The sequence below is a fragment of the Rattus norvegicus genome, chromosome 11 (assembly GCF_036323735.1).
Source record: "Rattus norvegicus strain BN/NHsdMcwi chromosome 11, GRCr8, whole genome shotgun sequence".
NCBI lineage: Eukaryota > Metazoa > Chordata > Mammalia > Rodentia > Muridae > Rattus > Rattus norvegicus.
Window position 1 is genome coordinate 37616645 of NC_086029.1, and position 21889 is coordinate 37638533.

At 44.1% G+C, this 21889-nt stretch overlaps 1 protein-coding gene across 7 annotated transcripts in view; it reads right to left on the minus strand.

Moving 5' to 3' along the window:
- Positions 1-21889, minus strand: part of App (amyloid beta precursor protein) — a 218145-nt gene that overhangs the window by 110438 nt on the left and 85818 nt on the right. For all 7 annotated transcript variants that reach the window (XM_006248011.5, XM_006248009.5, XM_006248008.5 and 4 more), the window contains exons 4-5: positions 15030-15142; positions 12380-12573 (exon numbers count right to left, since the gene is read on the minus strand). In XM_006248011.5, coding sequence (XP_006248073.1) covers positions 12380-12573; positions 15030-15142 — 307 coding nt within the window. The remainder of the gene's footprint in view (positions 1-12379; positions 12574-15029; positions 15143-21889) is intronic.

Genomic DNA, 21889 nt, shown 5'->3' on the forward strand with positions numbered 1-21889 from the left:
CAGATGTGAGGTCCCCAAAGGGACACGGATAGTAAGATTTCCCCCTCCTCTAGTTGCACATTTCACTGGAGGAGAAAAAAGGCATAGGGCAAACAAAATGCTAAATCATGACGTCAGTGTCAGGACACACAGACGGGACGCCAAGGCTGAGATAGGGAAGAATGCTCTTCTGAAAAGGGTGATTCGTTTCATTCCTGTGAAACAAAGAGCTGATGTCCAAGAGAGAAAAACACTGTCCATGAGCCTGCCAGGAGAGGAGGATTTCAGGCAGGGAGATCTGTCTGTTCCTGTGGGAGGGGAGTAGGGTGGGTCATATGTAGGGAGGATAGGGGAGAGAGAAGGGAGATCAGCTGGGGGCAGGGGCAATCTCCAGGAAGTGCCAGAGACCTGGGAGAGGGAAAGGCCCCAGAGGGTCTACGAGGACAACTCTAGCTGAGATTCCCAGGAGTGGGGAATATGGATCCTGAAGTGGCCACTTCTGTAGCCAGATAGGACTCCCAGTGGAGGGATAAGGACAGCAGCCCACGCATAAAACCTTTGACCTAGCATGTGTCCTGCCTACAATACGTTCAGGACAAAGATGCAGCAGAGACAGAGGGAATGGCCAACCAATGACTATCCCAAATTGAGACCCATCCCATGGGCAAGAACCAATCCCTGACACTAACGATAGATACTCCAATATGCTTGCAGACAGGAGCCTAGTGTAACAATTCTCTGAGAGACTCCACCCAGCAGTTAATGGAAAGAGATGCAGAGACCCAAAGCCGAACAGTAAATGGAGCTCCGGGAATCTTAGGGAAGAGTTGGGAGAAGGATTGAGGGACCCAAAGAGGACAGGAACTCCTCAGGAAGACAAACAGCCAACTAACCTGGACCCTCGAGAGCTCCCAGAGATTGAATCACCAACTACAAAGTGAGCATGGGCTGGACCTAGCCCTCTCCCACTCCCCACACGTATGTAGCAGATGAGCAGGTTGGTCTTCATGGGAGTCCCCCAAACAACTGGAGCAGGGGCTGAACCTGAGCCTGTTGCTTGCCTGTAGATCTCCTGCCCCTAAATGGACACCTTTGCCTAGTCCCACAGGGACTTAATATGCCTGGGGAAATGGGGGTGGGGGTGGGGGAACAGGGAGCTTCCCCCTCTCAAATCCCAGCACATAAATGTAATGCTTACATATTTATGGCTGGGAATGGTGGCCCACATTTATAATCCCAGAGTGGGGAGGCTGGGATCAAAAATATCTATGGAGCTCACTGCTTAGCCAGCCTGGCTTGTTCGGTGAGCTATATGCCAGTGGAAGCCTGTCTCTAAAATCAAGGCAGACAGCACTTGAGGAACAATAGCCAAGATTGTTTTCTGGGTTGCACATACATATGCACATGTATACCTATTCACCTGCATATATACAACAGGAAACACACACACACACACACACACACACACGCACATAGATTACATGAGGGCCTGGCACAGAAACAAGCTCTCTAACTGTATCCACCTTCATCACCTACATTGCTTCAAGCAAGGCTTCCCTGCATTCTCCCTGCACATCAGATTTTTGATGTGTTGGAAAGCCACCAAAGCATATTGGAGAGTTCTACGTCAGGGTTATATATGCACATGTTCTACACTGACGCTGCTCTATAGAGGCTGTAAGCTTTCAAGTTGTATGGGGAGGATGCCTGCATAGGAGAAAGTTAACGATAAAACATTAATTAGGAGAGTACCAGTTTTGGTTGTCTTATAAGGTACTTTGGACTAAGATCGTATTGGATAGGATGAACAGAAGTAAACCTGGCAGTGTTTGTGGAAGTAACAGTGCAGAGTCCTGGGTTCCAAAATGTAACTTTAGGGAGTGTTTCTAAAGATAGAACAGATGTCACAGAACCGGACTGTGGGGAGGGCAGCCAACGGCAACACCTGTATGCACTGGAATTCATTTATTTGTGAAATACTGCAGTCTCCTGGGCTGTAGAAGTAAGCCTTGAACTATTTGCCTCAACTAATATTCAGACTCAAAGACAAGAAGTGAGAACGGGATATAAAGGAAAATACAATAGTAACCTAAAGTACTGGCCAGGGAACACAAATGTAACAGACAATATAAAACAAACACTGATGATCAGATACCTATAAAGGAATAAACAAAAGACCGGGTCAATGCTTTGATGGAAGAGTGCACAGCAAGAGCAGACAGTCTGGAGAAGATAGGACGGGCGAGTCACATAGGAAGAGGAAATAAAAGATTCCGAGGATCTTTAGAGCTTTATGTGGTCTGCTACCAATGCTCACATGCCTGGGCCTGTCTGTGCATGTACTCGTACCTGACAGTAAAACCAAGGGGATCCAAGGAAAAGCCTGTCACTTGTGTTGATGGCAGAGCAAAAAAAAAAAAAAAAAAAAAAAAAAAAAAAAAACCATTCAATGTGGAGATCAAACCATGGATGTGTCACAAATGTGTATCTAAAATACTTACATGATCAATTCCCAATGCGCATTCGTGGGAACAATTCTGTCAAGCCGAAGGGAGTTAGAAGGCCCCTCTGTTGCTGACGCTCTAACTCCTGGGCTGCTAAGGGAGTTTCAGGACTTGCACGAGTATTGGATGAGTCCTTCGGGGATAGTGCCATGCTATGTCATTGGACTTAGCATCTGAGTACTCTACGGTTGAACGAGGTGCTGCTTTCCCAGGAATACCTTGGACACACATTTCCATAAAGCCAAAGTATTTCGTCACTACTGCTGATATCTGTACAGCTCCTCAGCTCCAGCTCTAACCACACTGTCTATAACATTCTGCTGAAGGCCGATTAACATGACAATCGAAGGCTCTACAATAGGAAGCGAATGAACAGCACATTCTGGGGGGCAGGAGATTAAACACTTAATCTTCTCTCACTTGCCATTCTTCTGTATTTTTGAATTATATAACTGAGATCTAAAGGGGAAGGTTTTCAGATGTGGAAATTGGAAGTTTAACCAGCCATTAAGTTTCTATTTAAAATATCCAAGAGAACCGAAGTCAACCACAACTAATTTAATAGACAATTTCCAGTCATAGGGAATCACGTATTCTAGGGTTTTTTTTTTTTTTTTTGCCTCTTTAAAGTAATTCTTGCATATTTAAGGGATAGAGTAGGCCTATAAAAAAGGAGTCTCATTACTCGCTTGCTACCAATAGCTACTTGAAGATGTTCTCAGCCTCATCTAAAACAAAAGGCCTAAGATGCTCTCCTCTATCTGTATCAGTTATCACAGTGACAAGGTCTTAAAAGAGTCGGCTGAAAACAGAACACATTGTATTGGCCATGATTATCCAGCAGAGGTAGACCACTGGGTTCCAAGCCCTGCAGAGTGCTTTTCTATTTGATAGCATGAAATAGGGTTGGGGTGAGGTGGCCTACAGATCAGCCCCTCTCTTCTAGATCCAGTCCACACATTATAAATGTGTACATTAGTCAGTAGACCAAAAGCACTGTGATACAATTTATCTAACCTTTCCCCTGTCAGAGGAAACAGGCTCCACCAGATAGACTAGGGTTAAAGCATGGATTTTTAAAAGATGCACATCTTAAATTATTCTTTGAGATTTTCATCCACGTTTACAATGTCTTGATGAAATTCACCCCATCTTACCCCGTTGCCTCCTCTTACGTCTCTTCTCTCTACAGTTACCTCATAACTTCATGTACTCGTTACTTATTAATGTATTAATCAGGCAGTCTAGTTGGTACAGGGCTGCTGGTATGTGCCTAGGCATAGGGCCAACCCCTGGTACATGGGCAACCTACCCTTGCCTGCAGCCCTGAAGAAAACTGACATAACCTCTCTGTAAAGGCAATCATTGCCAACAGCTCTTCAACTAGAAGTAGGGCTTCCTGAGCCCTTCCAGCCCCCTCATTGGAGTTTGACTGGCTTGCTCTTACACAGATCTTCTGCATGTAGTCAGAGCTGCTACGGGTTCACATGCGCAGTGGGCCTATGATGTGCAAAAGAACCCTTTCTTGAAGTAGCCCTTCTGCAACCTTTCGCTCTAACACTTTCTGTGATGATCCCTGAGCCACAGGAGCGTGACAGAGATATCGTTTATGGCTGAACACCCCATGGTCTCTTGTGCTCTGTGATTTGACCTGTTGAGAGGCTCTGTCTAAGAGTCATCTGTCGCAAAAGCAGACCATGCTCTTTGCTAACAGGACTTCTCTTTCCTCACTCTTGGACACGCTCAAGTCCTGGCTTCAACTAATTAATTGGGCATGTCCCCCATTTTCAGTTTCGCAATTCACTTCACTGGCTCCCTGGAAATGTTATTTCATGAGTGCGGGAAGTAAAAGGATATGGTTTCAAACTTGCCCAATGACTGACTTCCTTCTACAGCAACGCGTGCTTTCAGATTCTGCTGAGTTTCTTACAGAAAGCAACTGGCACCAATTCATGCCATGCAGTTCTAGTAAGAGACATATCTTTTGGCATAACAACTTAATATGTAACTTAAATTTGTAAAAGTGACTTTTACACGAGACAGTGATAGATTCCATACAAACAAGGGATGTTTACTTTAAAGATGACATTATCTCGATCCCAGCTTCGACGGGAAATTAGCTCTTCTGGGTACTAGGATCTTTATTTTCTTTCTCTTGTCTTACTATCTGACCATGGTTCACCATCCTAAAATCACCATCACAGAATAACCGAGACCTTCAAATAACATTTACAAGAGTGTGGTATGTGTCATCTGATGATTTCCTATTACTGGGCACCGCGTGCCAATAAGCTCAGCGCCCTGCCCGATGCACCTCAGATACCAGTAGCCAAGTCCTGTGCAGGAAGGACACTCTCCTCTCTGCTGTCACCTGCTCCAAAACCAAAACAAATCCCATTGGCTTGGCTTCATGGCTGGAATCTGGTAAAGGCTGTTAACGTGATTTGTTTTTCTTCTGGATGTATATTCGGTCCAAGTTTATTACATAGAGAAACAGCATTTCTAATAAGACCTTGGTAGTGGCAGCCAGTGTCCTCAAGGGGAAAGTATAAGTCTCTGCGATTCTCCTATTCATCATTTTCAAATTAGTTAGTTCCTTTATTCAGACAAGAGGCAGACAGCCCGGCCCAGCTCTGGAAGCTGCCAGGATGGCACTGTGACGGACACTTCTCAAAGCCATAGGCTGCTTCATCAGTTCCATTCAGACTTGACTCGTCCACTGGCAAAGACTCCAGGCCTTAGTTTATCATTTGTGTGACTCACTTGGTGTCCGTCTAACATCCTTAGTGTTTTCTTCTCCCGAGAGCATTGAGTAGCGTTTTCTTAAACCACAAGGCAGAAACTGAACAAGACTATTCTAAGAACTTCAACTCCGCAAGGAGAAGATAGATGGCCAAATAAAACGTACCCCCCCCTCTCTGAAGACAGAAGTGGGGAAATTTACTGCTTGACTGGACGGCAAGTTTTCACAAACCCCAAACCATGTATTTGTGAACGGGACTCTCTATAAAGCCGTGTGGCTGCTACTGCCCAAGATATTCTTGGTGTACAGAAACAATAATGAAAGTGACTCTTCATTCACTATGTCTAGCACAGTGCTACTTACAAACCCAGCCTTAGTGTGAGCGTCCTGTCCTGCCACCAGGACTGGTTAAGAGTTCATTGAAGTCTATGCTCTTCATTGACCTCTGGTGCAACACCTCAAAGTCGGGTAAAGGCAGAAGAACCATAAGAAACATAACTGAAGGAATAAACATTACAACTCTGAATGGAAAATACATGATGGTAGTGCTTTTGGTCTGACACTTTGCTTCAGCTATAACTAAGTCTATATGGACCAAACTGATAAAACTTAACAATCAGATCAAACCATAATAATTTGCCGCTAATCTAACAGCTTAAAAAAAAATCCAAATTGAATGCAGTGGACATTAAGAGATTCTCCCATGCTTTTGAAGTGCACTGAATGTCTTAAACTACAGCATCCCCTCCCCGCCCCTAAAAAGTATAATGGCATTTTACTGTAGTAAAAAATGACATCACAGTTAGATGTCATAAAATAATTTGTTACAAATGAGAAGTGTCCATAAAAGTTCATTGCACTTAAGCACATCTTGATGATAGACAGCATTTTAAGGCCACAGCTGAGGTTAGAAAGGTTTATTTTGATGGCTAGATGGATGGAAGGAAGGGAGGTAGGGAGGCAGGAAGAGAGAAAGGGGGAGGGAGGGGAAACAGAGGAAGGAGGGAGAAAAGAGGGAGGAGGGAGAAAAGAGGGAGGCAGGGAAGGAGGAAGGAGAGACAAAAAACCCTGTTGTTTAGAGGAAGACTCTTAAGATGGGTAGATATCTGCTTCTCTATCCATGAAGAAATAGAGACTGATCCTTGACTGGAGAGTAATTTCCCTAAAAGCTAAATGCTAAGCAAACCTTCAAATAGAGGTTTTTTTGTTTCATTTTGTTTTGTTTTGTTTTTGTTTTTGCTTTTTTTTTTTTTTTTTTTTTTTTTTTGGACAGAGTCTTATTATGCAGTTGTGGCTGGCCTGGAACAAGCTATGTGACCCAGGCTGACCTTGAACTCCCAGAGAGAGCTCCTACTTTTTGTCTCTCAAGTGCTGGGTCTTTAGGTATGAAACCTGACACTTGAAAAAAAAAACCTGGTTTTAATTTAGATTTATATATTCTTATTCTACGTGTACAATGTTTAGCCTGCATGTATGTGTGCACAATGAGTGCATGCAGCGCCCACGGAGGCCAGATGAGGATGGCAGATTCCCCTGGAAGTAGAATTACGGATGGTTGCTCCCCACCATGTGGGTGCTAAGAACCAAACCCAGGTCCTCTGCAAGAGCAACAAATACTCTTGGCTTTTGAACATCTTTCCAGCATTCAAAATGGGGTTTCCAAACTCCAGCACCATCTACAATGTCGCAGGGCTGTCCTTTAAGTTGTGGAGTGTTTAGCAGTTCTGTCCTCTATAGCCCCCTTGATGACATGACACTTCTCTTTCATTCTTACCCACACTGTGACAACTCAAAATGCCTGCAGACATTCCCAGATGCTGCTTGAGTGAAAATCATTCCCCGTTGGGAAATACTGCTCTTAACTGAAGTCTGTTTCTCAAATCTCAGCATGCTTGCCAACAGCTGGTAGTCTCGTGAACATGATTTGTAATTTACTGGAACTTTTTTTTTTTAACCTGCAGGTTTCGTGTTTGTTTGTTTGTTTGCTTGTTTTCACTTTTAAGCACTCTAAGTTGACAGAAACAATAGGGACTTACTGATTCAAAGGAAAAAGTTAGTCTACGCTCTAAGTCGAAGAGCCAGTGTGGTTGCACAGCACCGTGATCCCGGCTAATCGGGAAGCTGATGTAAGTGTACAGAAAGCTGAAGACTTACCTGTACTGAAGAGGGAGACTCTGTCACAGAAGGAAATTAAAAACAAATGATAACAAAAGAGTCAAAGGTCGGGCTTCTGTGGTAAAGTCCCCCACCCCCAAGCACAGGGCCTTAAGTACAATGGTTGGTTCTGTCGAAAACACAAAACCAAGCAAACACAAACTGACTTTCACCCAAGGGCCTAGAAAAGCAATCTTGTCTTTATTTATAACTCTACTATTATCACACTTTTTGAATAAGGTATTCGAGTAGGCTGTACAGTAAATGTCATTAAGAGAGGATTAAGTTTCCCTTGGTCTCAGCACTTCTTCAGCACAATTTCTAGCTTCAGAGATTTCTGATGCAATTTCTTGAAATTATTGCCTACCCGAATGATGTCCCTCAATTGTTTTTTTTTTTTTTTGTACCAATCAGTTTATGTATACATGCTGTCCTTTGGCTATGATGACTTTGTCTGTGTAGTTTGTATTTGATGCCAAGGCCACTCCAATTGTACTCAAATATTTGTTGAGCACCTAATGTGTATACAATGATGCCAGGTGTTTCCACATTCCAAGTGGCAGACTCTCAGGAAGGGACAGGCTGTTAACCCTTGAAACCCCACCACTGGCCACATTTTAGCTCCTGGGTTTCTTTCTGAGCAGTCTGACTAACTGTAAGAAGAAATAGTATACCTGACTTTTACTCTTTCTTGGAGAAAAAAAACTGAGAAAAAACTCATTTTACTTTGTAGTTATCGTACAAGTCCACTGTAATGGAGAATGGTACATCTAAAATGCATGATAGGTCTTGACCTTAGTTTTCCTATTTTCTTATTTCAACACACCAAGAAGTAGGTAATCATCATTCCAAACACCAGTAACCCAAAATGGAACAGTTGTTGGGTGGTACAGTATGAGATGGCCACTTCCATTGCTGTGTTCCCAAAACACCAGGTTTTAAAGGAGTACCAAAGAAAGATGATTCAAGAAAGAGCAGGTTTATAGGTAAAGGAGGTGGAGTCAGTGAGACGGAAAGAGAAATGGAGGGACTGGGAGGAATCAGGAATCCAGGCAGAACACAATAAAGACAAAGACTGGAGTAAGGGGCTAGAAGGAGGAGGAGGAAGAAGAGGAGGAAGAGGAGGAGGAGGAGGAAGAGGAGGAGGAAGAAGAGGAGGAGGAAGAAGAAGAGGAGGAGGAAGAAGAGGAGGAGGAAGAAGAGGAGGAGGAAGAAGAAGAGGAGGAGGAAGAGGAGGAGGAGGAAGAGGAGGAAGAGGAGGAGGAGGAGGAAGAGGAGGAGGAGGAGGAAGAGGAGGAGGAGGAAGAAGAGGAGGAGGAGGAAGAAGAGGAGGAGGAGGAAGAGGAGGAGGAGGAAGAAGAGGAGGAGGAGGAAGAAGAGGAGGAGGAGGAAGAAGAGGAGGAGGAGGAGGAGGAGGAGGAAGAGGAGGAGGAGGAGGAGGAGGAAGAGGAGGAGGAGGAAGAAGAGGAGGAGGAGGAAGAGGAGGAGGAGGAAGAAGAAGAGGAGGAGGAGGAGGAGGAGGAAGAGGAGGAGGAGGAGGAGGAGGAGGAGGAAGAAGAGGAGGAGGAGGAAGAAGAGGAGGAGGAGGAGGAGGAGGAGGAGGAGGAGGGGGGGGGATAGGAGATATTTAGGTAGCAGAAGAGATTTACAACTCTGCTTAATTAACATGTACTGAGTGTCCACCAAATGCCAGGTACCTTGCTATAGAAATATGCAGTGGTTAACTATCAAAGGGTCATAGATCCAGCAATGAAGAAAGATGATGTTAGGGACCAAGGCGAATGGGGTTGGTTTGGATTGACAGCTATGTAGAAGACGATCTGTCCTCAAATGGGGACAGTAATTAAGAGAATCCAGAAACATTAAGGTTTCAGCTGATGTTACAATGTGCCTAAGAAATGGTACAGTTACACAACGTGATAACTTAGGAAGTTCAGAAGTAATTACAGGAAGAAATTAAGTCTTTCCTGGGATGGAGAACTGACCAAAATATGTTTAGGAAATGCGAGTGTATCCACAAGTCTAGGACGTGTGGGGGTGTATGCGAATGGTTATGTGTTGATCAGGAGGAAAGAAAGGCAAGGTTGACGGACTGCAAGTTGCTGCTGTGAAGATGACTGTGGAACGCAGCAAGACCTGGTGAGGGTTTCGGATGTACGATCAGAGTAATGACAGGAAACACTAAGAGTGCGCTGTCTCTAAGGGAGGTCTGAGGTGGGAGCATACAAAGGAAGATAATTAGGGGAGGAGCCAGCTTGCATTTCAAGTTGATGATAATGACAGGGTGACCATATGATCCAGGCAGGGGACAGCTGAGGTCTGAGTATTCTCTCTGGTTTAGATAACATTCTATATCCCCTCTCTAGGAGATAGTGTAGTACATTCAAACACAGTGCATTCAAACGAACAAACGTCTCATAGCTTGGAATTTGTAACAGTGAGAACAGAAAGAAGCTATAGACCCAGAGATGGTATCAAGAAGGTTCAGTTACTCAGTGACAGGATGAATAAACAAGAGACTTGGGTCAGAATGCAAAGCCATCTGCCCGGATCAATTTCCAGCAGTGAGAGAAAGAGCCGCAGGCTGATTCGGTGGTTTCCAATGGTTTTGGGTGTTGTCAGTGATGGTGGCAATGGAATCTGCCAGCCAGAACAAGTGTGGGATGAAAAGATTAAGACCTGTGGAAAACTAGACCCAATGAAATGGAGGTTTTACAAGACACACGCAGAAGAAGCTTCGCAAAGGCCGGCGGCTCTCGAAAAGATAAAAATTACATCATTTTAAAATTTAACAGTCTCGGGGTTGGGGATTTAGCTCAGTGGTAGAGCGCTTGCCTAGGAAGCGCAAGGCCCTGGGTTCGGTCCCCAGCTCCGAAAAAAAAAGAACCAAAAAAAAAAAAAATTAACAGTCTCTGGTGGGGCTGGGAGATAGGGCTTTGGTAAAATGTTTGCCACATAATCATGACAGCCTGACTTTGAGCCCCAGTATCTATGTATTAAAAATTAAGGTGGAGGACAGCTGAGAAAGACACCCAATGTTGAACTATAGCTTCCACTTAAACACACACACACACACACACACACACACACATACACACACACACACACACACAGAGAGAGAGAGAGAGAGAGAGAGAGAGAAAGACACCCAATGTTGAACTGTAACTTCCACTTACACACACACACACACACACACACACACACACACAGAGAGAGAGAGAGAGAGAGAGAGAGAGAGAGAGAGAAAGACACCCAATGTTGAACTGTAACTTCCACCCCCCCCCCCCCCACACACACACACACCCCACAGACACAGTCTATGGAAAGAAAAGACAACGGCTAGGCTAAGTAATTTGATTTTCCTTTAGGAATGCTGGTTGTATTGGCTCTGTGGTTAGACACCTAAGGACAGAATTTGTTTGAGAAGCCTCTGAAATCTAGATGTGGCTGAGGCAGCACAGGGCCAAGGAAGGCTAATGGGCATCGAGAACTAGGCCACCTCATTTCTAAAAAAAAAAAAACAAAAGAAAAAAAAAGAGATAATTAAGTTTAACTCTTTCCTGTCCCACATGTGGCACACAGAACAGAGGTACAGGGAGTGGCATGTCCAGCCCTTATGGGGAACCCCTAACTCACTGGATGACAGAAATTTCAGAAGCAAATTCTGCCTCCCTGAGACTTCTTGCCTGGGAAAGAGGAGACCTGGAGACTTATACACAGACTGTGAACTTACATCACTGAGAAGTATCTGAAAAGCTATTTTCAGTTTCCTTGGCTCTACGTCAAGCTAGTCAAATGTAATTATTTTGGGAGGCGGGGGAGCAAGACAATTGCCTGGGTGTAGTAAGTAGTGCAAGCCCTGAATTCTAACTCTCAGGAGGCAGTGGCGGCTAGAGCTCTGTGAGTTCTGGGACAGCCTATTCTACATAGCAAGTCCTGGCCAGCCAAGTCTATGGGTAGCCTGTATGCTATGTGTATCCTCTCTATGTAGCCTCTATCCTGTCTCTAAAATAGATAGATGGAGGAACGTAAATGGTAAAGAAGGGGACATAAAAGACTGTAAAACACACACACACACACACACACACACACACACACACACACGCACACACACACACACACGCGCGCGCCCGCCCTGATAAACTTGCCCACGAAGATGAAGCCTCATCTTACTGATAGTAAGTTTTGTGATCTGTATTTGGTGTTCTGTTTGAGCTAGATAACCGTGGGGGGCAACTGAGAGGACCTTGGCAGGAAAGCCTGAATGAGCCTCACATTGTGGGGATGGTAGAGCCTGAATTCGTTGATGAACCAGGCCATATGTCTAACTCAGAAATTCTGGTTTCATGGCCTTTTGACTTGAAAATGGATATTTGTCCTCAAGAGAAAGGAGTCAGATAATGAATGAAGGGGTTAAGGTGCCAAGGAAAAGGAGGTAAACAAAATATGTCAGCAGGCAATCATGAAACCGAAGACAGTTAAAGAACTTCAGCAAAACGTTTATGAATGTCGCCAACTACACAAAGACAAAAATGGTTGAGGGGAGGGGCCTGCCAAAACCAAACCAAAGACAGAGAAGGAAGAAATCTTCAAAAGTAAATAAATATACAGACACAAACCAAGTCTTCCTTCCTTCACAAAAACTTTGTATTTGTAAACACTAAAGAGTGTTTACAAGTATTCCACACGGCAGGGCAAAATGGGATGGCCCGGCCCACATCTACCAGCTTCCTGGAGAACTACTGAGGAGCGGCTGTGAGTGCAGTTTGGTCAGTATTCTTGACAGTCAAATGACTTCAGAAGGTACATCAGTAACACAATAAGTAGCACAGAAGAATCATGGCAGCCCTTCAGGGGTAGATTTATCCGGTATTATCAAATATAACTGGAATGAGTGGGCTCTTTCCACTGTGAGACAGGAAGATGCATTCAGAGAACACAGAGGCCGGGTAAGACATGAGATGGGTCAGCCTGAGACCGAACTCAAAAGCCACCTTACCCGCCATCAGCATAGTCTGTGTCCGCTCCACCCCACCAGACATCGGAGTCGTCCTCCTCTGCGTCCGCAGAATCGATGCTGTCGCTCTCCTCCGCCAACGGGCAGCACACGAACTCGACCCCTCGGAACTTGTCGATGCCACAGGGCAGCAGCATGCCATAGTCGTGCAAGTTAGTGCTCTTCTCACTGCATGTCTACAAAGGGAAGGAGGGGTCAGCAAGGGCACAGAGGTACTAGAACCGCAGCCACAGCCGGGACAAATCAGCATGGATAGACAGACACATTTGCAGTCTACTCCAGACGGTAAGGGCGGCTTGCTGTCTGAACTCATTTCTAACCTGGTCTTCAGCAAGGGCTGCCTGGTGTTCTGTCTAACACTGTTTTCTTGATATGTGGGGTTGAGAGATGCCTGAGTGGTTAAAGGGCACTTGCAGTGGACCCCTGACCCACCCTCAGAACAGACAAGATGGTTCACAACCATCCCTACCTCCTGATCTATGGATCCAATACCCAATTCTGACTTCGTGGCCTATGTGGGCACCAGCCACACACCTGTTGCATATACATATATGCAGGCAATATATACAATATATACAATAAAATAATTCTACCTCTAAAGATTTAAAAAAATTTTTTTTTAAATTTACTTATATAAGTACACTTTTAGCTGTCTTCAGACACACCAGAAGAGGGCGTCAGATCCCATTACAGATGGTTATGAGCCACCATGTGGTTGCTGGGATTTGAACTCAGGACCTCTGGAAGAGCAGTCAGTGTTCTTAACCACTGAGCTATCTCTCCAACCCCGCTCGAAAGATTTTTAAAAATGTATTATGATGTTTACAAAGTCAACGTTAAAAGAAAACAGGTTCAAGAAGCCCAAACACAGGAACAAAGACCAAGGAACAATTGATGCTGTGGGCCGTGATGGTTTATCAGGAGCTAAGTCTCCTACATCCGCCTACCCCCTCTTTCCTCTGCCCCAAAAGCAAAAAAAAAATTTTTTTATAGGCGGTTAGTTGCACCTTATTCTGGAAATGGTGTCTCTTGGCTCATACGTCAGATTCCCAGCCCCAGAAAGGAAGAAACTGCCCTCCACAGCCCGGAGGATTTCTTTTTCGGTATCGTTTTGATTGCCTGGGATCTGCTAATTTTGCAGAAATCGGCACCAAGAGAAAACTGAGAAACTATCTCCCAGTGACAGAGAAAGAATTAATAGTTAAACATGCCTAGGGAAACGGTGAAATTATTATAGAAGCATTTTAACCTCACAGGAACTGCAGTTTGCTGTTTATCTTAGTAGCAGAGCAGTTCTCCTTTCCAAGCTCAGAGGAAATGCTAAGTGAGGTTATCAGTTGGGAAGCTGGGCTTCAAATGATGTGGTCTTCTTTAAGCTTCCAGAATCAGTTTTAGGCGAAGAAAGTTTTGTTTTACAGTGAATCAAAAACACTCTTTCATGACATATAAAAATAATGTCAAGCCCTTTTTTCCTCCTTTAATTCATGATATTTTTGACTAAATTAATTTGCTGAGAAGCCAGGCTTAATGGTACAAATCTATAATTCTGACTACTTGGAAGGCTGTGGCAGGTTTAAGGCTTGATGGAACTAGAGAGTGATATCAAGACCAACTTGAGCCACTTAGCCAGACTCAACTTTGTTATCTCCAAATACAAATTAGAAACAGGGCCCAGGATACTGCTCAGAGAATGATACTAGCTCAGCATGCATGAGACAATGGATTCAATCCTTGGTACAAAGAAAAAGAAAAGAAATGTTGCCAGGTGGAGTCTGCCCTGTTCACTGGAGGGTTTTAGCAGAGCGTTGATTCCTGACTGCTATCTGCGAAGGTGGTACAGCCTGGACAAGCAAAAGTGTTCCTAGGAAGAAACAGGGGTGCAGAACTGATCCTGCTAGTAAACTCCTGAGCTGGATAAAGGTCCCTAATTCTAGAACACCAGTGCCACCGTCTTGCCATAACACACAGAACAAAAGCATTATATCAAAGGCACAGTGCAGTTTCGAGGGAAGTAATTCACAGTGACAATCACTGCATTCTATTGTCTTTATTACTTTCACTGACTCAGCTCAAAGTATCGGCTAGAATAGGGCTGAGCATGCTGCCACAGATTCACTCACCCACTCACCGTGGAAAGGAAAGTGGAAGGGGGTGACTTAATGACTTTGGCTTCAGAGGTGGCATTGAACGTGTGGCTTCCTTGTTCTACCAGGCACTAGCCAGTTGCTGGTTAAATTATGCAAACCACACTGGACAAGAGCAACAGTAGAAAATAAATAGAAAAGGATGTGCATTGTAAGGCTACACCTATTAAAGATGGCAGTCTTATGTTCATCTGTAAGATGTAGCCCAAACACATGACTAAATGAGAGCTATTGCTGATCATTTCAACTGCTCATGGATCGAGAAGCACAAACGTGTACAGACAAGGTACAGGGGAGCTCATTGGACTTTCTGTTCAGTGATCTTGCAAAAAAAAATTACTCTAAAAAGTAAACTCTTGTTTTTAATCTGCTCATGTCACTTGTACATAGCTCCCATAAGGAACTTGTTGCCTTCAACATCCCTCTAAACATGTCTTTGTGTGCACCCAAGGAGATCTCTCTGCAGGAAAGCGGGCACAGGTTGGTACCTCTTTGGCAACAGTATGCCAGTGAAGATGGGTCTCACAAACGTCCATCCGCTCCTGGTGTAGAAACTTGCACTTGTCGGGCACGAGAAGGGCATCGCTTACAAACTCACCAACTGAAAGAGAGGAAGGTCGCCCTGTGTCATTCCGTGTGTGACTGCTGATCTCACCATGGACACACACAGGCTAGACAGAGGTCAGAAAACTTACTCAGCTTTCAATGCATGAAAAACCCCACAAAGAAAGACTTCACTACCTTTAGAATGGTGGGCCAGCCTCTTTAAACAACTGACTCCCTTGCTACCAAGACCTTAGGTCCATAAGTTCCTTACGCATACAGCCTCAAAGATTGTACGTTCTCTACATATGCCCAGTGACCTCTCCTTAAATTAATTTCCGTTTCTGCATCCATATAGAAGCTGTGCCAAGTAGTCGTTGACATTCATTGTCTTCAAGGATTAACGTACTTAAAAACGGATAGTTTCGATTTGAACACTATCAACATTGAAGTCTGTTTCTACATCTTGTAAATTTAAACTGCTCAAAGACTATCAGAGACTACAGCATTTTTAAATGTTAAGCTCTAATCTATACATACACAACGTGTATTATTCATGTGTTTATGTAAAAACACATGGGAGAGAGTAATTCGTCCAAATTATGGAATCTCGTTTTCTTTGAACTTTACATCTTGTGAGAAAAGTTCCCAGGAATGACTGGAGCTCCAGGCTTTGAAATGTTACATATCACCCTTCTTGTATATGTATACCTACATGTTCATTGAAAGACTGACAGCAGAAAATAATATAAGCTGTGAAATTAATTTCTCTTGGTTTTATTCACTGGGGCATTCTTATGCTTTAGCACAAACCTACACACACTAGACAAGGAATGTCTGTTGAAGAATGAAGAGGTTTGATACTGTAGTAGAATGAAGCGAGTACTGGGCCAACACAGTGAATGGATCTGACTGGGTACACTAGGGATCATTTTCAGGTAAAAATATCATGAAAAGTTAGTCTAAATGGATGAGCAGAGTAGGTCATGAAGACAAGTTTCACATTGTTCAAACAGCTTCTCCTTTATCATCTGATGTCCCTGTTGTAAAAATAAAATTCTCTGACAAACACAAGCTAAGGGAGAAAGAGCTGACTCTGACTCATGGTTCAAAGATTTACAGAATGTCCATCATGGCGGGGAAATAAAGACAATCGGTCCCTCAAACAGCTGCTACATTCACAACCAGGAAAGCAGAGAATGTTGAATGCAACAGGCTTCCCTTTACCAGATATGCAGCACAGGATTCCGGCCAGGGAATGGTGCCACCCACAGTGGGCGAGTTGTTCCACCTTAGTTAACATAAGATAATCAACCACAGGCATGCTGAGAGTCCAGTCTCCCAGGTGATTCTAGATTCTATCAATTAATACTGACCATCACGGTAATACTTCCCCATCCCTGACACAGCTCTGGCAAGCATGCTTACACTGGAGGAAGGGAAGGGAGGAAGGGACAGCAAAGAGCACTTCAAAACTTCCTGCCTGTGCAAAAGAAGGGGAAAAAAGGCAACTGCCTGATGCATCTCACTCCGCACAGAGCCATGATGTCATCGCCTACAAATCCACTTCCCAAGTGAGAAACCTCTGCGAAGAAACCTGTCTAAGGCAGCAGCGTGTACCTCAGGAGGCTGTTACCTCGTTCCAGAGCTAAACAGATGAGGAAAGACCTTTCCCAGGTGAATTAACTACTCAGGGTTACTACCTCTGAAGAGGTCAGGTAACCAATCCTGGCTGCCAGGAGATACCCAGTGACTGAGGTATTTCAGGAAAAGGGTACAGGAAGACAAAAGTGACCATGAGCCTTAATGTAGCCATCCTCCTTAGTTAGCTCGGTCAGCCATATTTGCAACTGTGATGTTCTTCTGCTTCATAAGTGATTATTGGATAGATTAAATGCTGACCCAAGTCTGTTAATATTGAATTTATTTGTGAGACTATCAAAAGCAAATATAAGACGTGTTCTGGACCATGGCCTAAATGAGTTCATCAGGGTACAAAATAGCAAAGTTGGTGCCAAGCAATGAAATCAGATCCATCTGTTTTCATCTGTTCAGGGCTAGATTACAACGCTGAGCCAGTCGCTGAAGGATCCTGACTTACATTCTAACAACTGTTCATTCTATTTTGAAGGGATACTGGAACTTTTAATTTGCAAATATTTTACTTAACTGTAAGCTGCTGATACTGCCGGTGGCTCAAGGAAATTGCTTTAGCAAAGGACTGATACGAGCTACTTCAAAAGGCCTCAGGACAAAGGGCAAAAGGGAAGCTCATTGTGCCGTGCCATTCATGTGGAATTCAGCAACAGACAGCACTTCTTATCTTCCTCTGAGGGTTGGGAAAGCATTTTAGAATGCTACTCATCAAGAAGGTTAAGAGGCTAAATTATAAAAATCTCTTCCAAAGTGAGAGAGAGAGAGAGAGAGAGAGAGAGAGAGAGAGAGAGAGAGAGAGAGAGAGAGAGAGACTGGGGAGATGTCTCAGCAGTGAGGAGGGCATACTGCTGTTGAGCTCCGTTCCTAGCCCTGGAGAAGGATGTCCTGCCCCTGTGTGATCCAGCCCTTCCACCAACTGTGAACGTCTGCATTCACCTGCAGATTGCCATACTGAGAATCATCCGCAGATACAATTAAAGACGGAAATGAACAATAAAAATTCTTTTAAGAATTGAGTGGCTTGAACTTTGTTAGAAATTAATTTAAAAAAAAAGGGGGGGCTATGCTAGAACATCGTTTTGTTTAATGGGAAATCTGTATGTTTTGATGTAGACTTAGAGCAATATGTAAATTAAAGTTTATTGATTTGCAAGAAAAACTATGATAGGTATAACCTGGGGTTCCCATACATAAGGATGGGTGCTTTTAGCTTTTGAAAGAAACGTGTTTATGTGGACTTGTGCTTAAAGTGCAAGCATTTCTTAACAGAATTCAGATGAAGGCAGCCAATGCTCAAAGTAAACAAAGAATCATAATGAGAAGTTGTATTCACATCTACATATTGTCTAGGAAATGAGGCAACATTTACCCTAAACAGAAAACTTCTCCAATATACATTGGGCATGTTTATTGATAGCCATGCAAACTGTTTTTATGCGAAAAAAATTTCACATTTAAAGCACATATGTAAATTTCAGTGGAGAGGGGGTTTTTAAAGTAGATGAAATGTGTACTTGGCTGACGTCTTGGCAAGAAAACAAAGACGTGGAAATCAACAGGGACCTGCAGGCCTCCGCTGCTGGCTCTCTGGAGGTCTGTGAGAACAAGGGTCTAACCTGAACTACCTACCTCATTGTGTAGATGGGCAGGAAGATCTCCAGGGGGGTGGCTTGCTCACAGGGCCAACAGACAGCAGAGCTGAGCTGAAATTCCAGGCGTCCCTACTCTCTATCCTTCAAGAGAGATATCTTGTCTCATTTAAACTCGAGTCACAATGGTTTATATGGCCGATTTCCCTTGGCTTTTATAAAGAAAATGATTTATTCTAAGCCTGTGAAATACTTTAATGCTATGATCTGGTCATTCTGGCAATTTAGGAAAAAAAAAGAACTAGACTAAAATTATCCAGTAATCCAAATAAACTGGCTTGAAATGCAGTCTGCTGCATCAATTAGAACGTGTTGGACAGTGGCTTGAACACAGTGGGATTGTGGAGGCCCTATGCTCTGTAGTCACAAGGTAGACGGTCCATGAAACCCAATAACCTCATCTTCATGTTCCAGGCAGAGTGGGCCAAGGATGGGAGGTCTCCTGCTGGGAAGCTTTCCAGTGCTACCAGGGATGGAGACTCTCCCTCCAAGCGACGCCCACCAACAGACTTCATTTTTACCCACTGCCTTAGCTGTTCCAGTTGAGTTGAGTTGGGAATATTTCCAACTGAGCTTTATTGTGTAAGGTTCCCTTACGCAAGAGGATTTTGAGAAAGGAGAGGGAATGAATGGATATTAAACAGGGGAAACGTAGACTCTCCGGTACTGTGTGTTCAAAAGCAGGAATGCGCTTCCAGGAATGAGGCAGTATTAATTAAGAGTATAAACATCCACTATCAGAAGCCTGAGGAGACCCCGCCAGACGACCCCACATGGGAAAATTAGAGGGAACCAGAAATGGGAATGTTTGAGAGGTCGGAATGGTCTTTGAACAAAGTGATTTCAAAGGAAAAGCTTCTATTCGTTGATTTTCTGAGGCACTGAGATCTCAGACAGGAAGAAAGCCACTTCCAGCTGCATGGATACCTCAGGTGATGCAGTGCTTGGCTTACAAACATGAGCATGGGGGTTTGATCCCCAGATCCCCTTAGAGAGGAAAGAACTGGATAGGACAGCATGTAATTATAGTCCCAGTGCTAGGGGCCAAAACCCCCAGGGCTTGCTGGCTCCCAGCTAGGCCTACTTGGAGAGTCACAATCATGAGAAGCCCTATTTCCCAAAAAACAAGGTGTGTCTGAGAAATGTCAGCCAAGGTTATCCCCTGACCTCTATATATGTACATGTGCATGGACACACACACACATACACACACACACACACACGCACACACACACATGCATACACAGGCACACATACATGCTCTCAGACACATAGACATACACAGAGACAGACACATACATAGAGACACACACAGAGAGACACACACAGACACACACAGACATACATGCAGACACATATTGAGTCATACACACTCATTGACATATTCACAGATGCACACATACACAGACACACACTTATATACACACATACTCTCAGACACATATACATAGACACACACAGAGACAGACACATACATAGAGACACACAGAGAGACAAACACAAACACACATGCAGACAGACACAGACATATTAAGTCATACACACACACTGACAGACACACACATAGGCATATTCACGGATACACACACACACTTCTATGAATTCTCAAGGGTAGAATATGTGGCCAGGATCATAGGAATGAACAGAGCAAAAGGTGTGAAGGCCGGTGGATTTCCGCCCCCATCCCTGTCTCAAAGGCAGGTTGAGATGATCTTTTAAAAGAGGAGAAACTGGCACTGAGAAACTGAAAGGCAACAAGGCCTCACCCGAAAGGTGAGGTGAGGGTTTCAGTGACTGGGCAACACCCTGGAACAGCCCTTAGGAATTAAAAGCAGCTTCTCCCATTGGCTTCAGAACCTTGCAAAAGAGTTATCTACAGTTGTCACAGTTTTAGTTCTCTGAGGAAAGGGAGCAAGAGAGAAAACATGAAACCCGGCCAGGTCACACATGCAGAAAACAGTTAGACTGGAATAATTAAATGAGTTAATTTTCATAAAGTGCTCAATCTACTGTCTGGAGCAAACGTGCTCCCTTCCTTGCTAGTAAGTACCCTTCCCCCAGTAACTATCTGCTAACCATATCCCATCCCAGTAATAGCTACAGTAATAAAACCAGCAACAGGTTTTTTTTACTTACGGAGACTAATGTACCGACTGCAGGCAACAGATCCATGTTTATTATTGCCATTTGATGGCGTCCTCACAGATGAAGAGGTGCTGTTGTCACTGAATGTCACTTTGATAGATAAGAGTGCCAGTTGGTTGAGTGAGGCAGAGGCCTCGGATGACAGCACTGAGCCTCCAAGTCTCTCAGTGGTCAGTGGTTTTTAAGAGAGGCCCAGGTATCGCCAAACACCTCTTCCAAGAACTTCAGTCCATCCCTGACACAACTCGTTGCAAGTTGTTTCTGTTTCTCTCAGGGCTGAGAATCCAGGAAAGGGACAAGAAGATGCAATAAGATAGCATTCAAGAGGGTCACACTAAGGAACAATCCGTTAGCTGGTAAGAAATATTATGGAGAAAAAGTGGAGGGACGGGTGTGGGGACTAATCTTAGGGGTAAGATGTAGCAGAATTTAACTGGGCAGTGCGAGTGACTAAGGACACTTGATGAAGTTGGAGAAACCGAGAAAAGAGAAAACACCCTAGGTTGACAGAAGACATTTCAGTCACAGAGCAACAGGGTACAGAAGTCCCTAGCAAACATATGCCTATGAGTTCAGACAAAAACAAGAGGTGGAGAATTCTCAGAAAAGAGTACTTTGCAAGAGATCATGGGTGGGTGAGGGCAGACGTCGTGGTGTTCAGCTACAAATCTGACCAGCACTCTTGAGGGACACAGCAAGACAGGTAGGTGTGTTTCCCTGTTGTTAGCATCATAGGGGTCAAGGTTGGGAGGAAGCTGATGAGGTTGGGGCTGCCGAAATTATCCATGGGAAAAGTGACACTGCCTCAGACTAGGATGACAACTTAAGACTGAAGGTCAAATCGAAAGGACCCAGTAGAAGAGAAACAAAGTCTCTTCCTCCTGTGCACACGAGAAGACAATTCACACCGATGGCAAAGACGTGCAGAATCGGATGTTTCTCATTTGTCCCCCTAAATGCATAAACATGCAGGTACCCTCTCCAGATGTATGTGTGCTTTACTTCGCACTACATATGTGCATATCAAAATGATAGGTGCAGACTGAAGAAATGCTTACTCGTATTCACCTGGACAGGTTTTGTTTGTTGGTTGGTTTCAGCTCTTTAGATGTGCCGACCCCCTGTAACTTGAGCACACCAACAACCGGCTGGGAAACCACTCTGGGAGGCATTTGTATAGAGAGAATGTTTTTTTTTAAAGAAGTGGCCAAAATGCTTCTCAAGCAGCTTGGCATGGGACAGAGTTTTGCTTCATGGTGAGGGTCACTTCTGGGTTCCTGAGAACACGTGAGTGAATGACACAGTTCTGGTAGAGTGGCCGTGCACGCCGCGGTAACTATCACAATAATGGTTGG